The 20,475-nt window shown below is 34.2% G+C and overlaps 2 protein-coding genes across 4 annotated transcripts in view; one reads left to right on the forward strand and one right to left on the reverse strand.

Moving 5' to 3' along the window:
• The window catches only part of LOC139982899 (uncharacterized), an 18,033-nt gene extending 2,126 nt beyond the window's left edge, over nucleotides 1-15,907 (reverse strand). The window contains exons 1-8 of the mRNA XM_071996055.1: nucleotides 15,821-15,907; nucleotides 13,911-13,983; nucleotides 13,344-13,473; nucleotides 12,219-12,290; nucleotides 11,545-11,616; nucleotides 10,770-10,841; nucleotides 10,046-10,117; nucleotides 9,511-9,582 (exon numbers count right to left, since the gene is read on the reverse strand). Of these exons, the coding sequence (XP_071852156.1) occupies nucleotides 9,511-9,582; nucleotides 10,046-10,117; nucleotides 10,770-10,841; nucleotides 11,545-11,616; nucleotides 12,219-12,290; nucleotides 13,344-13,408 (425 nt within the window). The 5' untranslated portion in view covers nucleotides 13,409-13,473; nucleotides 13,911-13,983; nucleotides 15,821-15,907. The remainder of the gene's footprint in view (nucleotides 1-9,510; nucleotides 9,583-10,045; nucleotides 10,118-10,769; nucleotides 10,842-11,544; nucleotides 11,617-12,218; nucleotides 12,291-13,343; nucleotides 13,474-13,910; nucleotides 13,984-15,820) is intronic.
• LOC139982896 (uncharacterized) overlaps nucleotides 5,480-20,475 on the forward strand; it is a 57,939-nt gene continuing 42,943 nt past the window's right edge. For 2 of the 3 annotated variants that reach the window (XM_071996051.1, XM_071996052.1), the window contains exon 1: nucleotides 5,481-6,165. The gene's annotated coding sequence lies outside the window, so the exon portion shown is untranslated. Of the gene's footprint in view, nucleotides 6,166-20,475 lie in introns of all 3 variants that reach the window. The other variant, XM_071996053.1, reaches the window with a different exon arrangement.

The raw sequence follows: 20,475 nt of genomic DNA on the forward strand, positions 1-20,475 counted from the left end.
ATTGGTTAAGAAGTTTGTCAACATATAATAGTATTTGTGGATTCTCGGAGCCCTATTGAGCTATTCAACATCATTACGTGATACCTTCAACTCAATAAAGAATATAGTGAATACAATAACAACTTTGAAGAGCATCACAATACTGTTGTTATATTGTTAACTAAAGCTACACAACTAACTCAACATCATTGCCAATAAGAAGTACATCTCGCTATTTCAATGAACGTCGAATTACTTTTTTTAAACGGTTACCTACAAAACACTACAACATGCTGAATTTGGAGTAAACGTTTTGTTTTGTTTTGCTTCCATGTGGCAACATTTGTTTTTTTTTCAAATAGTGTACGAATAGACCAATTATTATCAATATAATCAATCAGTGAAATATTAAAATTTAGGGTACGTAAGTTAGACAACACGTATCATACATCGTAGTGCCCCTCTCGGCTGTTAGGACGGGGTTGTTAGTGGTTTGCATATTGTAGAGCGTGTTATGTGTGTTAAATCTATACTGTACAACAAGACTATCAGACTGCTATAAGTACGCTATTGTTGTTAAATATCATTGTTACAATGTTTTTCACTAACTAGTGACTATAGATACCATGCTACTATTCGTGTGGCCATTTTGACTACAGTTCAGTCACAGACCACTCGTCCCGTGAATTAAACAAAAACAAGTCAGAATGTCTCGTAAATCTTTCATCTTCAATTAATCTTAGGTAAATAAAAGGTATTTGTTACTGATTTGAACGTATTCAGTGTATGAACTTTAACTCTTAACTTCGACGTTTTGATGTGATTTAGTTTTCACAATGGTTTGATCTCCAGAAGAGTGGTAGCAAACGGAATACGCGATACAACGGTAAGGTGTAACACTATCCGTTGAAACGTTTGAATACAGCAGTGTACATATGTGTAATCAGTAACAAGAAATCCGTAGTCATAACCGATATCGTGCTACTATGGTTGGCTACTGAACCGTTTCATGCCTGAACAACAATTGGAATTTATAGACACACGTAGCACTGATATAATTAAATTAACCAAGACAAATGAGACCTATTCGCTCGAAATCGTTTTTGCTAAAGAACTGTGTTTATACTTATATTGCGTCTTGTCTTGTTACACTGCACCGTTGCTACAACCTCATGTATAAACATATTGTTAGGATTGTTTGAGATTCCAGAAGATTACACAGTTATGGAAACGACAACCACACAATTAGGTTGCCACCAATGCATGTTGTGAAGCATATATTAACTATTTTCCCAGCCCACTGTGTGTCTACTCACCAGTGGAACAGTTTCTACTACTGACTAATCCCCTCAATGAAAATTCGGATTGATTACAACCTCATGTGAAAACTTATAACTGTTTCATGCTTTGAATCAAAATATTGTACATTCACCATTCTTAATGACCCTCCCTTAAATCATGTGTTATTACACGAAGAAGCCACAGGCATGAGAATAGACATATGAAAAATGTATCGATGGGCTAATTAAATAAGCACTCTCCAGTGGTATAGGCATTTCAGGTCGGACGAGTACGCAATATATAATGCAGAACAAATGAAACTGATGAATCATCGTGTTCAGTGAACAATAACAGTCAGTAAAGAAATGTCTTTCTCTTGTTTTCCCCACTTGTGTACAGACAATTACTACTTTCTAAGTGTAACCCTTATATTTACAGTATTCTGTACACGATGTCATCAACAATTGCTTTAATAATGTGCCTATAATCCTTTTCACATTTCTGATACTTATGTGGGTAATGAACGATATAGCATTAGAAGACATATGCATTGTCAGGCACTTTTCATAAACTAAAAACAAACATGGTGGTAGCATCGAATAATGCAGTGTTTACTATGAAGCATATATCCCCAAATTTCAAAGCGTACCTCTATCAAAGATGAAATAAAATATTCCAACAGGTACAAATAACTAACTTTGAAACTTTGCTCTCAATAGGTTCCTAGCCTATTATGTGATATGTTACTCTCGTAATAGTGAATATCTTTTTCTTGATTTAATTGTATCGGTTTTCTATATGTTTACTTTCAATTTTCGGTGTATACGTGTAATAGTGTGCTGTTTATAACACACACGTTGGAACCATTTCAGCCAAAGTACGATCTACCAAATCGTCACACCTGAATGAATAATTATAACATATTTTCTATGCGATTGTCTCCGTTACCTTGGGCGATGAATACCAGTGCTGCTTTGTTTAACTAACCGATTTAGAAATAACACCTAGATACAATTGTTGCTTGCTACCGTCATGCATCATTGACTAAGACAGACTGCACATAATATAATGGAATTGCTCGTGGTTAGCTGGGTTGTATGCATTTTGCGGTTCTCCAAAGTAAAAACTAATAGTATGAACTAAAAGAGGAAGTTGAAATGACTATGACGGGTAGATGTGGAGGTTGGATTAAGCAGTATTAAATTTTAAGGACATATTTAATGTTACCAATATGAAAACCAATATTTTACCCGTTGGTCATTATTCAAGCTATTTATAAATATAACAGAACTATGAAATGAATTGCTAAAACAGATTTACATTAGATAAGACGTTGTCAATAGGTAATATGATCGCTTCCATTAATATACATCAGGCTAGTAAGACATGCCATCCTAACATATTCCTATACTTTACTGTATAACATGGACCTACCCAGCGATCGCTCTGTCCTCCCCCCCCTCCCCTTGAGTACCCCGAAAAATTAAATTTAAGTAAAAGCATGAAGTTTCACAAAAACACTTTTTCAGGTTGAAGGAAGCTAAGAGACAATCCTCAACCTTCCCCCTGAAAGTTCATCTGCCACGTACGGAAGTTCAATATGGACATAAGAAAGGCAAAAAAAATGTCCTCAAATCTCTAACTTTTGACTTATCCCAAAATGTTTACTTTTATCTTTAAATTTTGACTTTTAATCTCAAAATTTTGACGTTGCAAAGTCAAAATGTTGACATGTGACTTGTTAATTCATAATTTTGAGATAAAAGGTGAACAATTGTGAAATTCAAAATTGTGAGACGTGGTGACACCTTTTTTTCTCACCTTGGTTCCTACTACGTCAGCGTATATACGTAAGACAATCCTCTCATTATTGTTCAGTTCCTGCAACGTGGAAGGCATTTTTGGCAAATATTTTCTTGTACCTCATAGCGCTTCGAAGTGTAATAATGTTCCCTTTTTGAGAAGTGCCCCTTTTAAAGTTCTGCCCCACCCCCTCATATTTCCAATTTCTGGCTACGTCCCTGCTGTATACATTACTGCTTAACTGTTGGATATACATTACTGTACAGGTCTATGGACGTAATATGTGATTCGTGTTAGTCGTGAATCTACTCTAAATGGTAGGAGATATACGGACTGTGTAAAAGGTGTTTAAACATAAACTATGATAACTTAATATTGCCTTTATACGTTGATGTTGTCTTCGCTTAACACAACAACCAACGTACGTACCATTGACGCTACAAACAGTACTTCATCATGCTAACTTTTGATTTGTTGCAACTTTCCAACATTCTGCCAGTCTTTGCACCCATACACGTTGTATAATATGTTAGGTTTGACCATATTTGGGTGATGTTTACAATTGCCTGGCAGTAATTAGACATTACGAATCATTCAAATAAAGAAAATATCTTAACCCTTCTTTCAGTTAAAAACATTTGGATTCTTATTTGTACATGTTTACTTAATAGCATAAATTTGAAGATTTCTTGTATCTATTGTCTTGATTTTCATAAGCTGTTCTCTTTTTCACACCAAAATATATTGTTCTCTCTCCGATATATTCATATTTTCTCGGATCGTGCAATTGCAAGAACAATGACCATCTACGTGTTCGTATATAAAACAATTAAGTTTGCACACGTGAGGTTTGTTTACATGATGTTCAGCATCAAAATGTCGTGCTTGCAAGGACAAGTTTCATTTGTATCCAGACCCGGCCCTGTTTTGATTTGATGTATGTGTTACAACCCCTAGACACCTTCTCTTTCACTTAAGCGCTCTACTCAGAATAGACAGAAAAGATTGGGTAAAGTTTTAACTTCAAATTGATTCCAACTTTTTGGTAAATAATTTCAAATAACACTTGTAGGTGTGGGAATATGCAGGGGTGGTAGCGCAGTCTTGGATTCTTGCACGTTCTATAGTTTGTTGTATGTGCGCTATATCTAATAGTCAACGTGGCGCACTAGTGTACTAAATTAATATATGTATATATTGGTAAATACCTGGGATATATGGCAGGGATACTTCGGACCAAACACCTCTTAAAAATAAGTAACAATAGGCATTTCATGGATATTAAGTTCCGCCGAAGTTCTACCTTGTTGGCAGTTTGGAAGGTTATACTCATCGACCACTACAGATATCCCCGAAAACTCCCCGTATGCAACACACACATGCCACAGTATATTATGTGATACGTAGAGCCCGGCGCATGACCACAGGGAAATTAAATAACTTATGGGTGTGTGTTAAGGAAAAACAGCTGTGAAGTTCATATATTTTAATTATTTTACTACTTGTAAGAGAAAAGCAAATGGAGTATGTGAAAAAGTGCGTGGTCACTGGTGAACCAACAACTGCCTCCAGGCTTGCGAGGCCTAACAAAGATCAACGTTACGATTGACTAGTTCTTGCATAGTTTTAATCAGTTCTCACCATTAGCAAATTATCGAGTAAAGGTGTATTGGTAATTTAAGTATTAAACTGTTTGTTGTGTTGTCCAAAAATGACTCCATCACTGTTGGAGGTAGCACTTGATTCAGTTAATGATATTTAGATGTAGTCATAGAAAACAATTCCGTGATCGTAAATCTTAGGAGTATTAGACGAGAATATTAACGTGCCCTAAGCAACAAATGGTAGACTCCATATGCGTCATAACACTGAGCAATACAAAAAGGTTACCTTTTATGATAAACATGTTCACACGCCATTGCATAACAACAATGATTTGCACCTTATTAGTAGCGAATCATTACCATACACGACCATAGTATTTTTCGTAGTACTAATAATTTAAAGCGTTGTAGGAAAAGAAGGAAACTTATTTAACGGAAAAGCAGTAAGGATGAGACTCAAGTCGCTACTTGGAACTGTCTAGTAACTTCGTTCGATCACATTTGCTATTATTAAGATATATATACCTCAAAAAAACTTCATTAGTTTCTATAAGTTTGGATTTTTTTTAGAAACTCTGTAATCCTACTTGTGCGTCATAACACTGAGCAATACAAAAAGGTTACCTTTTATGATAAACATGTTCACACGCCATTGCATAACAACAATGATTTGCACCTTATTAGTAGCGAATCATTACCATACACGACCATACACGTCCATATGCGTCATAACACTGAGCAATACAAAAAGGTTACCTTTTATGATAAACATGTTCACACGCCATTGCATAACAACAATGATTTGCACCTTATTAGTAGCGAATCATTACCATACACGACCATAGTATTTTTCGTAGTACTAATAATTTAAAGCGTTGTAGGAAAAGAAGGAAACTTATTTAACGGAAAGGCAGTAAGGATGAGACTCAAGTCGCTACTTGGAACTGTCTAGTAACTTCGTTCGATCACATTTGCTATTATTAAGATATATATACCTCAAAAAAACTTCATTAGTTTCTATAAGTTTGGATTTTTTTTAGAAACTCTGTAATCCTACTTGTTAACAATTATTTGAGTTCGCTTTCGCCTTTCTTTGCCTAAATACATAATTGTGTACACGTTGAAAAACGATTTTATTTGCTTTGGAATATGTAAGTATAACAATATTCGAGACACTGTTAGATGTAATTACAAAAACAATGACCACGGAAATTCAGCAGAATGTCTTAATGATCCGATGCGAGTAGTTGAGATATTGTGGTAGTGAATACCCAATATTAAAGACATTATTGAAAAAGGATTATATGACTTTTATGTTCCGTTTGAATTCGTCATCATCAGTTGGATTGTTATAAACTTTGATAATTCTCAGACACTAACTCGTTATATCTTACAATACCGGGATCTTCTCATGTCCGTGGATCAACGACATTGAAGAGAAAAACCACAAACTAAAAACTCTCCACACAGGATATTCTGAACGCTTACATAAGTGAAGGTAAGTTCTGTATTTTCGGTAATCTCCATTTTCCTAGGCCAGTTCTGGGCATATCAAGATTATCATAAAAGCCCTCCCGTAACTTAGATTGAGGTAAACAAACGATGAAAATTTTTCAAAGAAATAACAATTTGTCGACTAGGCAACAGTAATATCAAATCATTATAGAGCTCCCTCAAAACATTGCACTCTGAAACCAAAGGTATTTGCACAAACTGAAAGTGCCATTGCGATTGTTTATGAGCCGCTGTGTACGAACGTAATGAATAAGGTGCTGATGTTGAGAAGGTTTAGTGTAGTTAAAACACATCACTCAAAGAGTAAACCTCTATCAGTGATTGGGCTGATTTATTCTTGAGCTGTGGAAGTAACGACATTGTCAATCCAAACGTCCCTATTGATTCCTTTAAAGCACAAAAAGTGTTTGAAGCCTAAACATGGTTTTTAGATTTGTCGACTTGAAACTGTCTCCATATTGGTTGATGTGGAATCAAATTTGCATCGGAAAGGTACAATTTTGAATTTATTCAATTATACGTGTTTGAAATCTGATGGCAGATGATGTCACTCATAGAAACAAAAAAATGACAATTTTACATAACTCAATACCCTGCGCTAATTGTAGATTGGATCGTGCATAGTGAGTCACGTATGGTGGATCGTGTATAGTTAACCCTGTATAGTAAATCATATTTTGTGTATCGCACACATTGGATCCTGTATATTGGATCATGTATACTGGATTATGTATATTGGATCGTACACATTGAATCATGTATAGTGGATTATGTATAATGTGTATAATTCATTAATTCATTTAACTAGGATCATGTATACTGGATCTTGCGTTGTGGATCCAGCTTAGTAATCTAGTATATTGATCCTACAAGTGGATCCAGTAAAGTGGATCATGTATATTAGATCCAGTATAGTGGATTATGAAAAGTTGATCCAGCACAGTGGATCATGTAATGTGTATCCATCATATTGGATCGTATGTAGTGATCCAGCAAAGTAGATCCAGTATAATCGAACATGTAGACTGGATCTTGCGTTATGGATACAGCATAGCGTTCCTGTATATTGAACCTGTCAAGTAGATCCAGTATAGTCGATCGTGTATTTCGGATCAAGCATAGTGGCTAGCTGGGTGTAACAGTCATTTACTAGAACATAACATGGCTTGATGGGTGCACCAGTCATATCTTAGAACAGCACCGGTTTGCTGGGTGTCAAAATCATTTACCAGAGCAGTACTTGGTCTGCTGGCTGTAACAGTTAAGATCTACAATATGGTACCACTTGGATGCTATGTAAAAGTAATATTTCATAAGTCATGTAGATTTCAGAGTGTCCCATATTGACGGTGGCTTTTTCAAATATTCAAAAGTGAGGATGGAGGTTGTATAAGTAGGGGTTAATGTTAAAGACCTTTTAGGTTTACATCCACTTGATAATCTTACACAATACATTTCAGAAAAGAAGCTATTGTGAAATATGATTGGAATATATGTATGTATCTTAAAGCCCGGGTGGGTTATGTCCAAGGGAACCCCTGTTCATCGTGTATTTTCAATGGTTTATAATGGATCGTGCATAGTGTATCAGGTATTGTGGATCGTCAGAGCGGATCGTGCACAGTGGGTTTGTTACAGTGGCTGCCCTATAGTGGATCCTGTATAATATATCGTGGATCCAATTATGCTATGACAACATCTGGCTAAAATATTGCTGTGTTCTCAGTGTGTTGCAATATGCTATAATGTATGTTCTTTTAACAGAAGGCAAATGTTGAAGAAACACCCCGAATCTATATAAACCTGATCCTGTTGCTGGTTTTTGCCTCAACAAAGTGTCCTTTACCTTCGACATCAAACCCCGCAAAAATGTATTTAGCACTTTCATCGATGCAGATGCATTGAGGCAGTGGAAACGCTTTTGATATATTCTAATCTTTTTGAAGATGATAATTTCCCAATTTTAAAAGACCTGTAAGAACTGTAAACAAAGTGTAAAAACAGAACTGTTCATACGTTTGAACACAGTTTGACCCAGTATATTGATTGGATCCCTACCTTCCAATATTTGAGTCAAAATGTATTTACGTCATCTTTCACCTACTATCCATCCCACACAAATAGGTTATTGTCAATGTATATGCAGATTGACTCAACCCTGAAATTCATTTAGAGTAATTATCCATCGACCCCAGCGATGGGTTATGTCAATTGACTGATACATGGTTTAAAATGTTCCTAATGGGAGAGGGTAAGGTTTTTCAAATTGTTTTAGCATTAACTGTTTTAGCGTTATCAGTTATTTTAGCATTAATGGGAAGACATCATTGATCATGTTCACTAATGCTACTCACGCAACTTAATTTCCCACAAAACACTTGATCGCGTCAATTTTTTAACTCTAGTAGCTCACTAAAGTACGATTATTTGCATCACATATTATTTAATAGTGAAATAATGGAACTTACGAACGAGATTCTTAGATTCTTGTAGTATGTTCTTTACAAATTATGGAATACTTAAAATATGCCAGAAGTTTTACCATACAATAAAACAGAAAGTTAAATCCGTCCCCACCGATGCAGCAGCACTTCAAAACTGTGCTCCTAGTATGGTTAATGTATAGAAATTTCCATTTAAAATATTCTGTACACTTATAAGAAGTTAACATAATCATATGTCATCCGACAAGTCAAAATTTGATATAAATGTTTATCTTGCTTTTGTTAACCTATAAGAAGTAACACTAACAATGTCACACCTGTGGAAACACATACATCGCAGAGCACAACATAACTGTACTGAACATGTTTAAGAAACAGAAACATGATGAACTAATTAATTTAATATTTCAATTTAGTTAATTTTATTTTTAAGTTCATTTCACCAACTCATTACAGATGCAATAGGAGAGATATACAAATTGGAGCTGGGTTTTACTTTTAAGCTTGCTTTATAATATCTTAATTTTAAATGAACTTTCGTTGTCAGTGATGACTGTTTTACTGACACCCTACCCACACCAATAGCTTTTTGGGAACAACAATTGTAACAACACGAATCAACATTTAAGCTGATGTGGATGGACGATATGCTTTTCAATTGTATGATCTTTGACAAACAACTTCAGAATGCCACAAAAAAGACGTATCATAGGAAACGTCCATCACAAGACATTTATCACAAGTAAACCAGTGATGTAGATGAAGTAAACCTCAACCAATCGAGTGAATGAGCAGAGATCGTTGGAATCAAATTGAACAATAAGAAAAATAATATTAGAGTAATTTGTATTTATTACGTAAAGAAAATATAGAGATAGACTTACATGACTTTTATTGTCGGTGTGTTATAAACCACGTCCTCGTGTAAACACTCGAGTTCATTGTTAGACAGCAGCCTGTGAATATTTTTGTTTCGAATACTGTTAGGCATTACGTCATCAAAACAACTAGTTGTGAGCACCATTTATGATAGCAAGAATAACAACGTTTCCTTTTTAAATCCTACTTTGTGCAACATTTTGAAAGTGTTCAATGAGGTAGCAAGCTGTGATTTGTATAGATCAGTTTTGAATTCAAAGACATACGATAACACTACTCTCATCATTGTATAGTTTACACACACAGAAAACAATAAACGTTATTATCATTATTATTAAACCAGTAGGATGATAATAGCAACAGCTACGTTAATTAAATATGCTTCCATTACAAACAAATTCACCTCTTGCAGGACTTTTATCTTTTCATTGGGCGGAATAATCAAGTAAAATATGATGTGTACTTTGAAATTCTTAAATTGGAGTATTTATTTATGAAGATCTTTATGATACCATGAAATAAATATATGATTATACGAACAGTGATTGTAGTTTCTCGTTGTTCCCAACCAATTTCTCCGGTAGTTCGACCAATTTGTTGTGACTAAGATTACTGCAAGTAACAACATTGAATCGTTAAAAGCAACAGGTAAGAATGCGTCAAATGAACGTTTCACTGAAATACTAAACAGTTTAAAGTAAAGTAGATTAGTAAAAATTAGTGAAAACTACCTAAGACTACAATCCTTGTTACAGTGTCATTGAAACAATGGTTGTAGAAAACAAAGGAACAACATTTAAGAAAATTAGACTTTTTTTACATCATCAATGTGCATAATTAGCTAATATGTATATATTAATCAATATTACGAGAATTAAGAAAATACTTGTAAAATGGTCAATCTTTTGATAGATTTTTATGGGAGTTTTGTGCATAATGTAGTATGCATATTAGAATGATTAAGACAATATTGTTCATAGGTGTTCGTGAACTAAATAATATTGACCATTCTTACTAGCTTCAATCAATACACCTGGTAATCGCATCGTATTAAAAGACAACAAAAAAAGTAGTTGAAATGTATGCTTTGATTACAGAAAATGTGTTCATCTGTCACCATGACAACTGTAATAAAAAATGGTACATATATCACGTGTACAAGCAGCAAACACTTCTCTGGCTGTTCTTGCAAACTATAATATTGTTCCTTCCGTTTATTATTTTTACTTTTTTAGATGTTTAATAGAACTTCATTATAACTCACATGGTTTTCAATTTCGTTGCAGTGATGAAAGCATTCCAATGAATAAAAGTCAAATTGTTCATTGATAAATCTCTATAGAAAGGAATTGAAAGAGAAATATGACAGCATCACTGATGATAATCCATATCTTTACATGAGCTATATTGTGATACAACCATACAATACACAAATCAAATTTACTATCACTAGTAAACATAATAATAATACAGTGACCGCTTATAACGCGCAATATCTGTTAACCTGAAGCTCCTGGCGCAGATAATGAGAAATGTAATAATTTATAAAGGTTCGACATGTAATGAAAAGTAGCAAAATCAAGTTTATTTAAGGGTTAATACAAAAACACTAGGAAGTAGCGACTTCCAGAGGGATGACCCAGATGCGGAAAAGGATCGGTGTCCCCAATATTGCTGTGTTCTAGTCTAGTCTAGTCTTACTAAAACATTAATTCGAATTAAAAAAAAAAAGACAAATGTTTGATCTGTTTCCTCAAAAATATACATCAAATGACAATGACTTAATCTTGTTTGAACGTAGTTTGAAGTATATATTTTTTTTTCGCTTTCCATCTAAATTTTATTATCCTTATAAACAAAGCATGATTATATTACCAACAGCTCGGTATAAAACATTTCACCCATTGCAGGACTATAATTATTTCATTGGGCGGAATAATCAATTAAAATATGCTGTGTACTTTGAAATTTTGAAATTGGTGTCTTCAATTATGAAAATCTTGTACGGTACTATGAAATAAAAATATAATAACACGAACATCGATTGTAATTTCTCGTTTTCCCAAACCAATTTCTCCGGTAGTTCGACCAATTTATTGTGACTAAGGTCACTGCAAGTAACAAAAATGTATAGTTAAAAGTAAGAGGCAGAAATGCGTCAACCTTGCAACATTGTTTGTGAAATTTGTTCCGTAAAATTTACGTTGAACTGAAATACTAAACAGTTTAAATTAAAGTAGATTATTGCATTGTAACTACAAATGTCTTTGAGACAAAGGTTGTAGAATACAAAATAATAACATCTCGGAAAATTAGGCATTCACTGTTGTTACATCATCAATTGCATAATTAGCTTATATGTATATATTAATAAATATAACTATACTTAAGTTTTGTGCATGGTTTATAATATTAGGGTGATTAAGACAGTGTTGTCCATAGGTGTGTACCAATAATATGGAACCTCGCAGTCAATACACCTGGTAATTGCATCCTATTAAACGACAATCAAGAACCAGGAGCTGAAATGTATGATTGGACCACACAGATTGCCTTCCTCTGTCACAGTGACAACGGCAATGCAAATATCACGTATATCACATGTACAATTCAACAGACACTTCCTTGGCTGTTCTAGCAAAGTATAATCGTGTTCCCTCCGTTTTATTTACATATGTATGTAGATATTTAATACAATTTTAATATAACTCACATAGCTTTCAATTGTGTTGCAGTAATGAAAGCATTCCAATGAATAGAAGTCAAATTGTTCATTGATAAAACTCTAAAGAAAGAAATTGAAAGAGAAATATGACAGCATCACTGATGATAACTCATATCAGTACGTGACCAATACTCTGATACGACCATAAAAATACACACATCATATTAACTAACTTAAACATTTATATGCAAAAGAATATAAAACATGTTTGATCTGTGTCCTCAAGATAGAATGCAATCTTTGTTCAAGAAATTGTCTGGTGTATGATTTTGATACATTGTCCCTATAGTTCTTATTTTTTTCAAATTCCCCAGTTTCTCACCAAAAGCACCGTGTGTTTCAACGCATCAGTTTGGTGCATGACGTGGGGCGGGCAAATAGGCAAACCGTGCGACTTGAAGTTAGCACACCTATTAACGTAGCAAATACACCCTCCCGCGTGTACACACACAGGTGATTGCATATTATATATTAACGTACACATCGCGATCATACGTAAACAGTCTTCCACGCCCAGTTGGTTGCACATAATACAATGTCACACTGAAACCACATTTTATAAACCGTGATTCGAAAATCGCTGAACTAAAATCCAAAGAAAAAAAAGTTACAGTAAAAGGAAGCTTGAAAGTTTTTGTAACATCGAAAGATGGAACTTGGCGGAATCAGAATGTAGAGCAGAATTTAGTACCGAGAAGCTTCTCAGAACTGTACGATTGTAAACGTAAGAGTAGCCTAAATGTGAACATTTTTCACATTGGAGCTGGACAGCGCAATGCAAAAAAACAAAGAGTCTGCTGTTCAAACTTATATTGTGTTACACAAAAATCACGTCATCACCAATGCACTGTATATTTCACAGCTTAACGATTTTTTTTTTTATAAATTAAATGTTATTTATAATAAATTTCATCGCAAATTAAGGAAGAAATGTATCTGTATTCAAACGCGTTTTTTGTGATTACTGGAGGAACTGAATGGAACGTGGGTTATATGCATTTGCAAATATGACGTCACGTTCGCTACTGTTCGCAGTATATTTGAAACATCCATCCTAAAGTGACAGTCCTTTTCACAAAATTATAAACGAAAACGAAATAATATTATGCTTACATTTTAATTACATTCGAAGGGATGTCAGTAGGGACATCGTGTAGGCTCCTATTAGAACACTCCATTGCGCAATAGTTGTATGTTTTATGACAAAGGCATTTTGCAATACCCCCGCATGCAGTTCTAGGAACTTTAAAGGGAATAATATTAATAATAATAATACAAATAGTAATTATATGTACATACACACAGGCGAATCTTTCAATTTTTAATTGAAAAGATTGTTCTTCGTTTTATTGATTTATATTCAATTTGATTTAGAAACACAATATGTTTGTTGTGTCAATACCGCATGAACTTCATTCTTGCTGTGATCACGTGTGTATGTTTTGTTAGATATTTTCGGACCATAATCAGTATAAACTCAATTACGACTGCAATTACTACAAATTCTTTATTTTTACACATATGTCTTGAACTCAGTAAAGTACGATTGTATAATCACCTAACTTCGATAGTTAAGTACTTTATTTCAAGAGGACTGCAATAGGTTTCGCACCAATTAGCAAATAATACACTTAACTAAGATTTAATGAACGTAAAAGTGATTTGATCGTTTAAATTTACCTTCATTTCCTTTCACAATTATATTAATGTGAATAGTGTAGAGGCAAAGCAATATGGTCAAACGCTTAGCATTCTGAAAGAAAAGGAAGCCATATTCACCTTTCGCTTTCAAACTAACGATGAATATAAAATAAATTAACTTGATAAAAAAAAGAAATGGGAAGCTTCTTAAAGCCTTTTTAAACTTGCGAAAGTGAAAGAAAACTGAACGCAGTTGTGATTCCCACGCAAAAGTAAGGAACAATTTGAGCCAAAACAAATATGCCATAGTCTCTGAATACGTTATTTGGGACGCGAATTGCTTGACATCGAGAGTGCCAGTATTAGTGTAAGATAGTCTATAGTTGTCGTTCCGCCCTAGGCAGAAGCTGTACTGTGCCAAATAGGAAGGGTAAAAATAATGGTGAAACACATGTAACTGACTTTAATGCAGATTAATTATACATGTTGCAATTTCTTTGCAAATTTTATTTAACATTTCAGAATTGTTCCTATGAAGGTTGTACCCACATACACGATACGTATTTATCATTTGGAGCTGGAGCAACTATAAGCAGCCCGGCTTGGTTCAGCAATGCTAATTCGAAAAAATGCTTAAGAAAGAACAGTAGGATAGAAACAAAAACAATCTATAGGAAGCAAAATATATAATGAAAGCAAAACAGGAAAAAAGGAAAAGCCAAGATCCCCAAAAATATAAAATAGAACCAGAGCAGGAAACTTAACATTTTTACATCCTGCATGATCACACTTGTTTAAAGCTTTAATTAGTATGTTGAAATATCTTGTATAAGGAAGAACATTATCTTATAATTTATTATTTCTTTCTGTATTTAAAGTATTCAATATTTTTAGACATCATAGAAACATCGTGATACCACCAAGTCTGTCTTGTTTCCTGAAACTGTTATTTTCAAGTAAAATGTTTATATAGTCGGCGAACCGTACGTTAAAGAAAACTTGTACACTAGACGATGTCGAATATGTGTGCTCTCACCTGTACTTGAAGATATCTTACTCGCACGAGAACAGATACTTGTCTTTGCTTTTTTAAATAAGGATAACTTTCCATTAAATTTTTAAAAACATTTTCTACACAATCGTATATTAACACTGTCTTCATGTGCCATATGCATGGATATTTAAATGTTTGCATTTTCAAAATTGGCCCACAGCACTGTTATAATAATAATTGCATCCTCGTATCTTATTTGGGACATTTTAGTCGTAACCAGGGACCGGTTGTCACGTTGCTCATTGCGTAGTCGGAGACCAGTGATGTCATCATATAAAAGAGCTGAATGACCTTTAAGCTGCGTTATTGTTTTTTAAATGTGTTCCTTCGACAATGTTGACGTAACCCATATCCTAATATCGTTGGCACCCTTACTGCGTTACATTGTGTTAGACTACATATACCTTACAGTCTTTGTAAACTACAATGTGGTTCTTGTCCTGTGTATTATAGCATAGACTAATCATAAATAAAGATAAAACATTAGCAACACAGTTATGCGTTTAAAAGTAAAGAATGTTAATACATCATTATTTATTTGCAGTATGTCACAAAACCATGTGAAAATACTAGTGTAAATCGCTTACTAATTACGACAAGATTGTTCTACTATATTATGTCCTACTATAACTTATAAACTATAATAAACATAAACAAAACATATTACTTACTTTGTACTTTCTACGACAATTTAGCAACTATGTAATTGCAGACTATTACTGCATCTAAAGTGTAACTTAAAAAATACAACCTTCAGCATTTAATATGTAGTCGCTATGTTCTAAAACATATGTTCCTCATATATATTTGTCAACATCACTTAGTAATATAATACGTTCATATTATATCATCATTGCTATCGAACATAATTTTTGTGATAAGAATGTTAACTTACGTCAAACGTACACCCCAACTTTAGACAGACAGACAGCCACACTGTTAAGAAAGCCGAATGCAATTTAATGTTGTTTGGCTTAATTAGCGATCATCGTATCGTAAATGGGAGGTGCGGTTGGTTCACTTTCACTTGTATTTCGTTAACCATTTATTGAGATATTTTATTACAAGTCGTACATGCTTCCGTTTGCATTATGCGATCTACGTTATACTGAAAGTGAAACAGAGTTCCCGACGCTGGCGCTTCATGTATTTAAATATTAATTTGAGATAATAAAAAAAAACATGTTACTCATTGAACGGGTTAATAATATTATGTATGCAAAGTGCAAATTATTGACTTCCACTTGCATTCCGTTAAGCAAGTATTGATACAATACGTACCTGGGTATGTCTTGCTGTGCAAACAATATACTCACCATTTATGCTACGTGTAGTAAGAGATTTGAATTAAAGTTAGACCCTTAGAACAAAAATCAACTTGATTGATTGAAGAGTAACCCCATACATCAATACTGGAAAAAGATGCATGATATTAACTACATTGTGTGAAACATAACATATCATATGTCACTTGAGATCAACCAAATGCGACAGATAGACGTATTTATCTGTGACAACCAGTGTTGTCTTTTGAAACATGCTAGCAGCTACGTGTCTGTCCACATCTGGTATACATTAATTTTTTTTCATAGTGTCGCGTGGCTTATATTTTCTTTCAAATAGTTCACACCAGTAGGATAAAACAATGTTAATAGTCACTATGAGCAAATAATACAATAATATTGATATTGATGTATTGTTGAATGTTCACTTTTGGCGAAATTGTGATAGATATTGTTCTTACCTATGTTGAGGGTGAAAACTCGGTTGAGTCGGGTGAGAAGTTGTAAAACTGTCTTTTTTTTTCGTTTCTTCTGACTGATTTTTGCTGACTGTCTACTTAAGGCCCATTCTCGTGTTCAAATACTGACGAGTTGATTCATTCATTATAATCACTAAGTTACACAATTTGTGGAAGGTCCATTGTGTTTTTACGTAACGATGAATATTACCCTTTGGACAAGCCCAACATTACAACCATGTCAAACTGATTTGAGAACCAACTTACTGCCATTTGAAAACACCCATGATTATTGGAAGGTAATATCTGTATTAATTCCACCTCGTCTTTTAATTGATCAATGCAGCATTTCATACACGATAGCATAACTGGTGAAAACAGAATGACTAGTGGGTCAACAATAATATACCTGAATAGTAGCCTAGAGCTATGATTGCAGTACAATTGATGCTTATATCTGTTGCGCGAGTAGCTATATACAGTAGACTGGAGTTACGCTATGTATCTCTACTGAATCTGTGTAACAGTGTTTAATAAGAGCTGTGTGTAAATGAGGAAACATGTAATGTACGTCACGGACGGAAAATGATGACAATGGGTGTAACTCGTATCAAAAGGATAAATAAATCATTCAAATTGTCATTGTGACCGCAAAGACTACATTACCTAACCCCAATTAATTTAAGCCATTTTTGTGTTAGTCTAACCATACCTAAGGATTAAAGGGAAGGAATCCCAAACCAGCAAAATAAACTTATATCACCAAGATCTTAGTGATGAACTTATCTCTAAAATATCTAAGTCCATTATCTTGCACGGTACGGGAGTAAATTGGTTTTTAAAGGTCGTGACAAGGAGCTATTAGTTTGGCCAATGTTTAATGTCATAGTGCCACTTTGGATGGTGTGCGGGGGGGGGGGGGGGTCGATATACTGTAATATTTTGGTTTCATGTCTCCTTTTCAATCTGAATGTAAACAGTTCAATAAAAACAATTCCAGTAAGATGACAATTTAAAACATGCAAACATCAGCTCACCTCAACTTAAGTCTTCCTCCAGTCTTCAGTTTCATAAATTAAGAAACGTTAAAAATGTAACATCTCCCTAAAGAAGTACGATTTCTCTTAGCTGTTGGCGGCTTTGCTCATCACAAGCACAACTCTAGCCTAACATATAATTACCTTCATATGGCTTAGTATTACCTAGTAACATAGTTGAAGGTCACATACTTCTACATGAAAATTTGGAAGGTACTAGTATAGTTTATTCTCAAGTAGTTACTTTGCTACAAAGGACTTTGAGGGAGGAGGGGGTTGACAGAACCTAAGAAGTTAAGGAGCACAGGGGAAGTTATAACAGACTTTTTGGAGAAATAAACCAAGTCAGAATATGGACATACAAACCAAATGAACATCACCAAACAGATACACCCTCAGCCCTGGTTTCCACACATTGGGATTGTTAACCCATAAGGTGGCTCTACATAAGAAAGGAGAAGGCCTTACTGTTCCAGAAAGGAAGTTGCAATCCACTCGAAGAATCGATGTATTGTATATATCAACAGTTTTATTATTCCATGATATTGTGTCTCATTTAGATTGTAAGGAAAGAATTACAACAAAGGGTCTTTTTCTTGAATTTTCAAATTCGTTTCATACTGTCTTGCCAAATCAATTAACGAAGGATCGTTTAGGATGTTTCACAGAAACATGGCTTATTCATTTGTTGGCACAATTTCTTCAGGATGGTCTAGACAAGTTAAGTTGGATGAAGGGTTATCGGCAATATCGGAAACAAAGGTCGGTGTGCCTTAGGTTAGGGGGGTCCATTATCTGCTTTCTTATTTAGTATATAGGCCTATATTTATAAAATTAGGTTAAATTCACACATTTCTGTTACAAAATATGCCGATGATACTGCTGTCTCATGCAAAATTCCTAAGAGATATGTTGAAACTGACCAATGAAATGATCAATGTTCGGTAAATTACATAGTTCCAAAATGTGACCGCAAGACTTCATTGCGTAACCCCCCAAAATAAAGGAAATTTGTCTGGAAAAAACCCATAAAACATGAAGGCCTCATTCCATCAAGATTGCAACGTATTATTATTGATGGATCTGAGGTGGCTAGAATCTAAAAAAACTGAGTACTGGGGGTATACAGCGACGACAGTTTGACCTTTTTTGCAATGTTACAAGGTATTATAAAACGTATATAGTATCTAGTGTAGCTTACGTTGTGTCTCTTTTTAACCAAAATGCTAAGGAAAATGTTTTAATACTAGTATTCTACCCTGTCACACACACACACACACATATATATATATTATATTATAATATATTATATATATATATTATTAAGATTAACGTTACACACTGTGTTAGTCTTGGTATGTCATAGTCAAGAAAAACGCAACGTGAACGATAGTAATGTTTCTATTAGGTATTACGCTTTTCAATAAATTCAATACTTAGATATCACTTAATCTATTCAAGTCTCACTCAGTGCTCATGACGACGTCGGCTTATTGGTGTAAGCCTAAATGTTATCTTTAATCTATCGTTAATCTATTTTATAAATTCTTAAATCTTTTTAACTTGAATTATACTTAACAGAACACCACTTTATAGCGTTAAAAATAAACCTTCTTTGGCAATTCACTGTAGATATGTCATTTAAGGCCGTACAAGTTTCCCCATGATTGAGTTTTGTGTTGAATCTGAGGGGATGAAGTAATTGTCTTTTCATTAGACTATGCAGTTCAGTCACTCTAATCGATGAACTTCTGCAGTCGTTTCAAGAGTCATTTCTATAAAAAAAAAGAGGAAAGTCTCATAACAGCAAAAAATGAAATAATAGCAGTAATTTTAACATTCTTTAATATATCTTACTGAACTTAATATTGTGCTTAGAGTTATCTTTTAGTAATGACGTCATTTGTTTGTGTAAATTTCGTCGCTCGACGATAAATCTTTCATATTATTGCACTCATGAAAATATCTGCCTGTCTCTTCTAGACATAGTTTATTGTTGCAACTTATTTACATTCGCTAACATTCGATACTATTCGCCCATACCAAAGAAAACCTTCAAGTTACATTTCGTCATAAAGAGAATTTACTTGAAATAATAACAAATTAAATTGAAAATTCCACATTTTTTTTGTAAGGCTGTAGGTACTCGTTTAATAATCAACTCAACTGGGTGACATATTGATAAGTACTTGTTTGATAATCAATGCAACCGGGTGATATAACGTTAAAGTCTCAATGTGTGTGTGCTGATGAATTTCTGAAAAAAAACTCCCGAAGCAGATTCAATGTTTCTTATTCTAACTTCACTCTGACTAGGTGGGCTAAATGGAGAATAGATGTCGCAATCGAAGGGAAGAACTTTAGTTTCTGTTACTCTTATGAGGCGAACGATTTACCGTAAAATCACTGCGACAGCCCATATCAGCATGTTCATAACACACATGTAACCTACCTATACTCGTATCATCGACTTTTTGTTCCCAATTTCACGGAGGAAACGTCTGTACACCTGTTTATTCCTTGTAATGGAAGGAAATGACACAATTTTGCATCGATAAAACTGAAAGAAAGATACTTTTAAAATATGCACCTCACACAGGCATTACGTTCGTAAACAAAGCAGCGAGATTTCAATTGGCGCGTGACCTGTTGGCAGAGCTTGCAAAGTTTGATTGAAGTTTGTAGAATGTACGGACTCGTTAAACAATCTGGCGAATTTTATTTAAAATTGTTTAACGACAGATAAATCAATAAAAATAAGATTATTAATAT

This window comes from Apostichopus japonicus, chromosome 16, assembly GCF_037975245.1.
Source record: "Apostichopus japonicus isolate 1M-3 chromosome 16, ASM3797524v1, whole genome shotgun sequence".
Classification (NCBI taxonomy): domain Eukaryota; kingdom Metazoa; phylum Echinodermata; class Holothuroidea; order Aspidochirotida; family Stichopodidae; genus Apostichopus; species Apostichopus japonicus.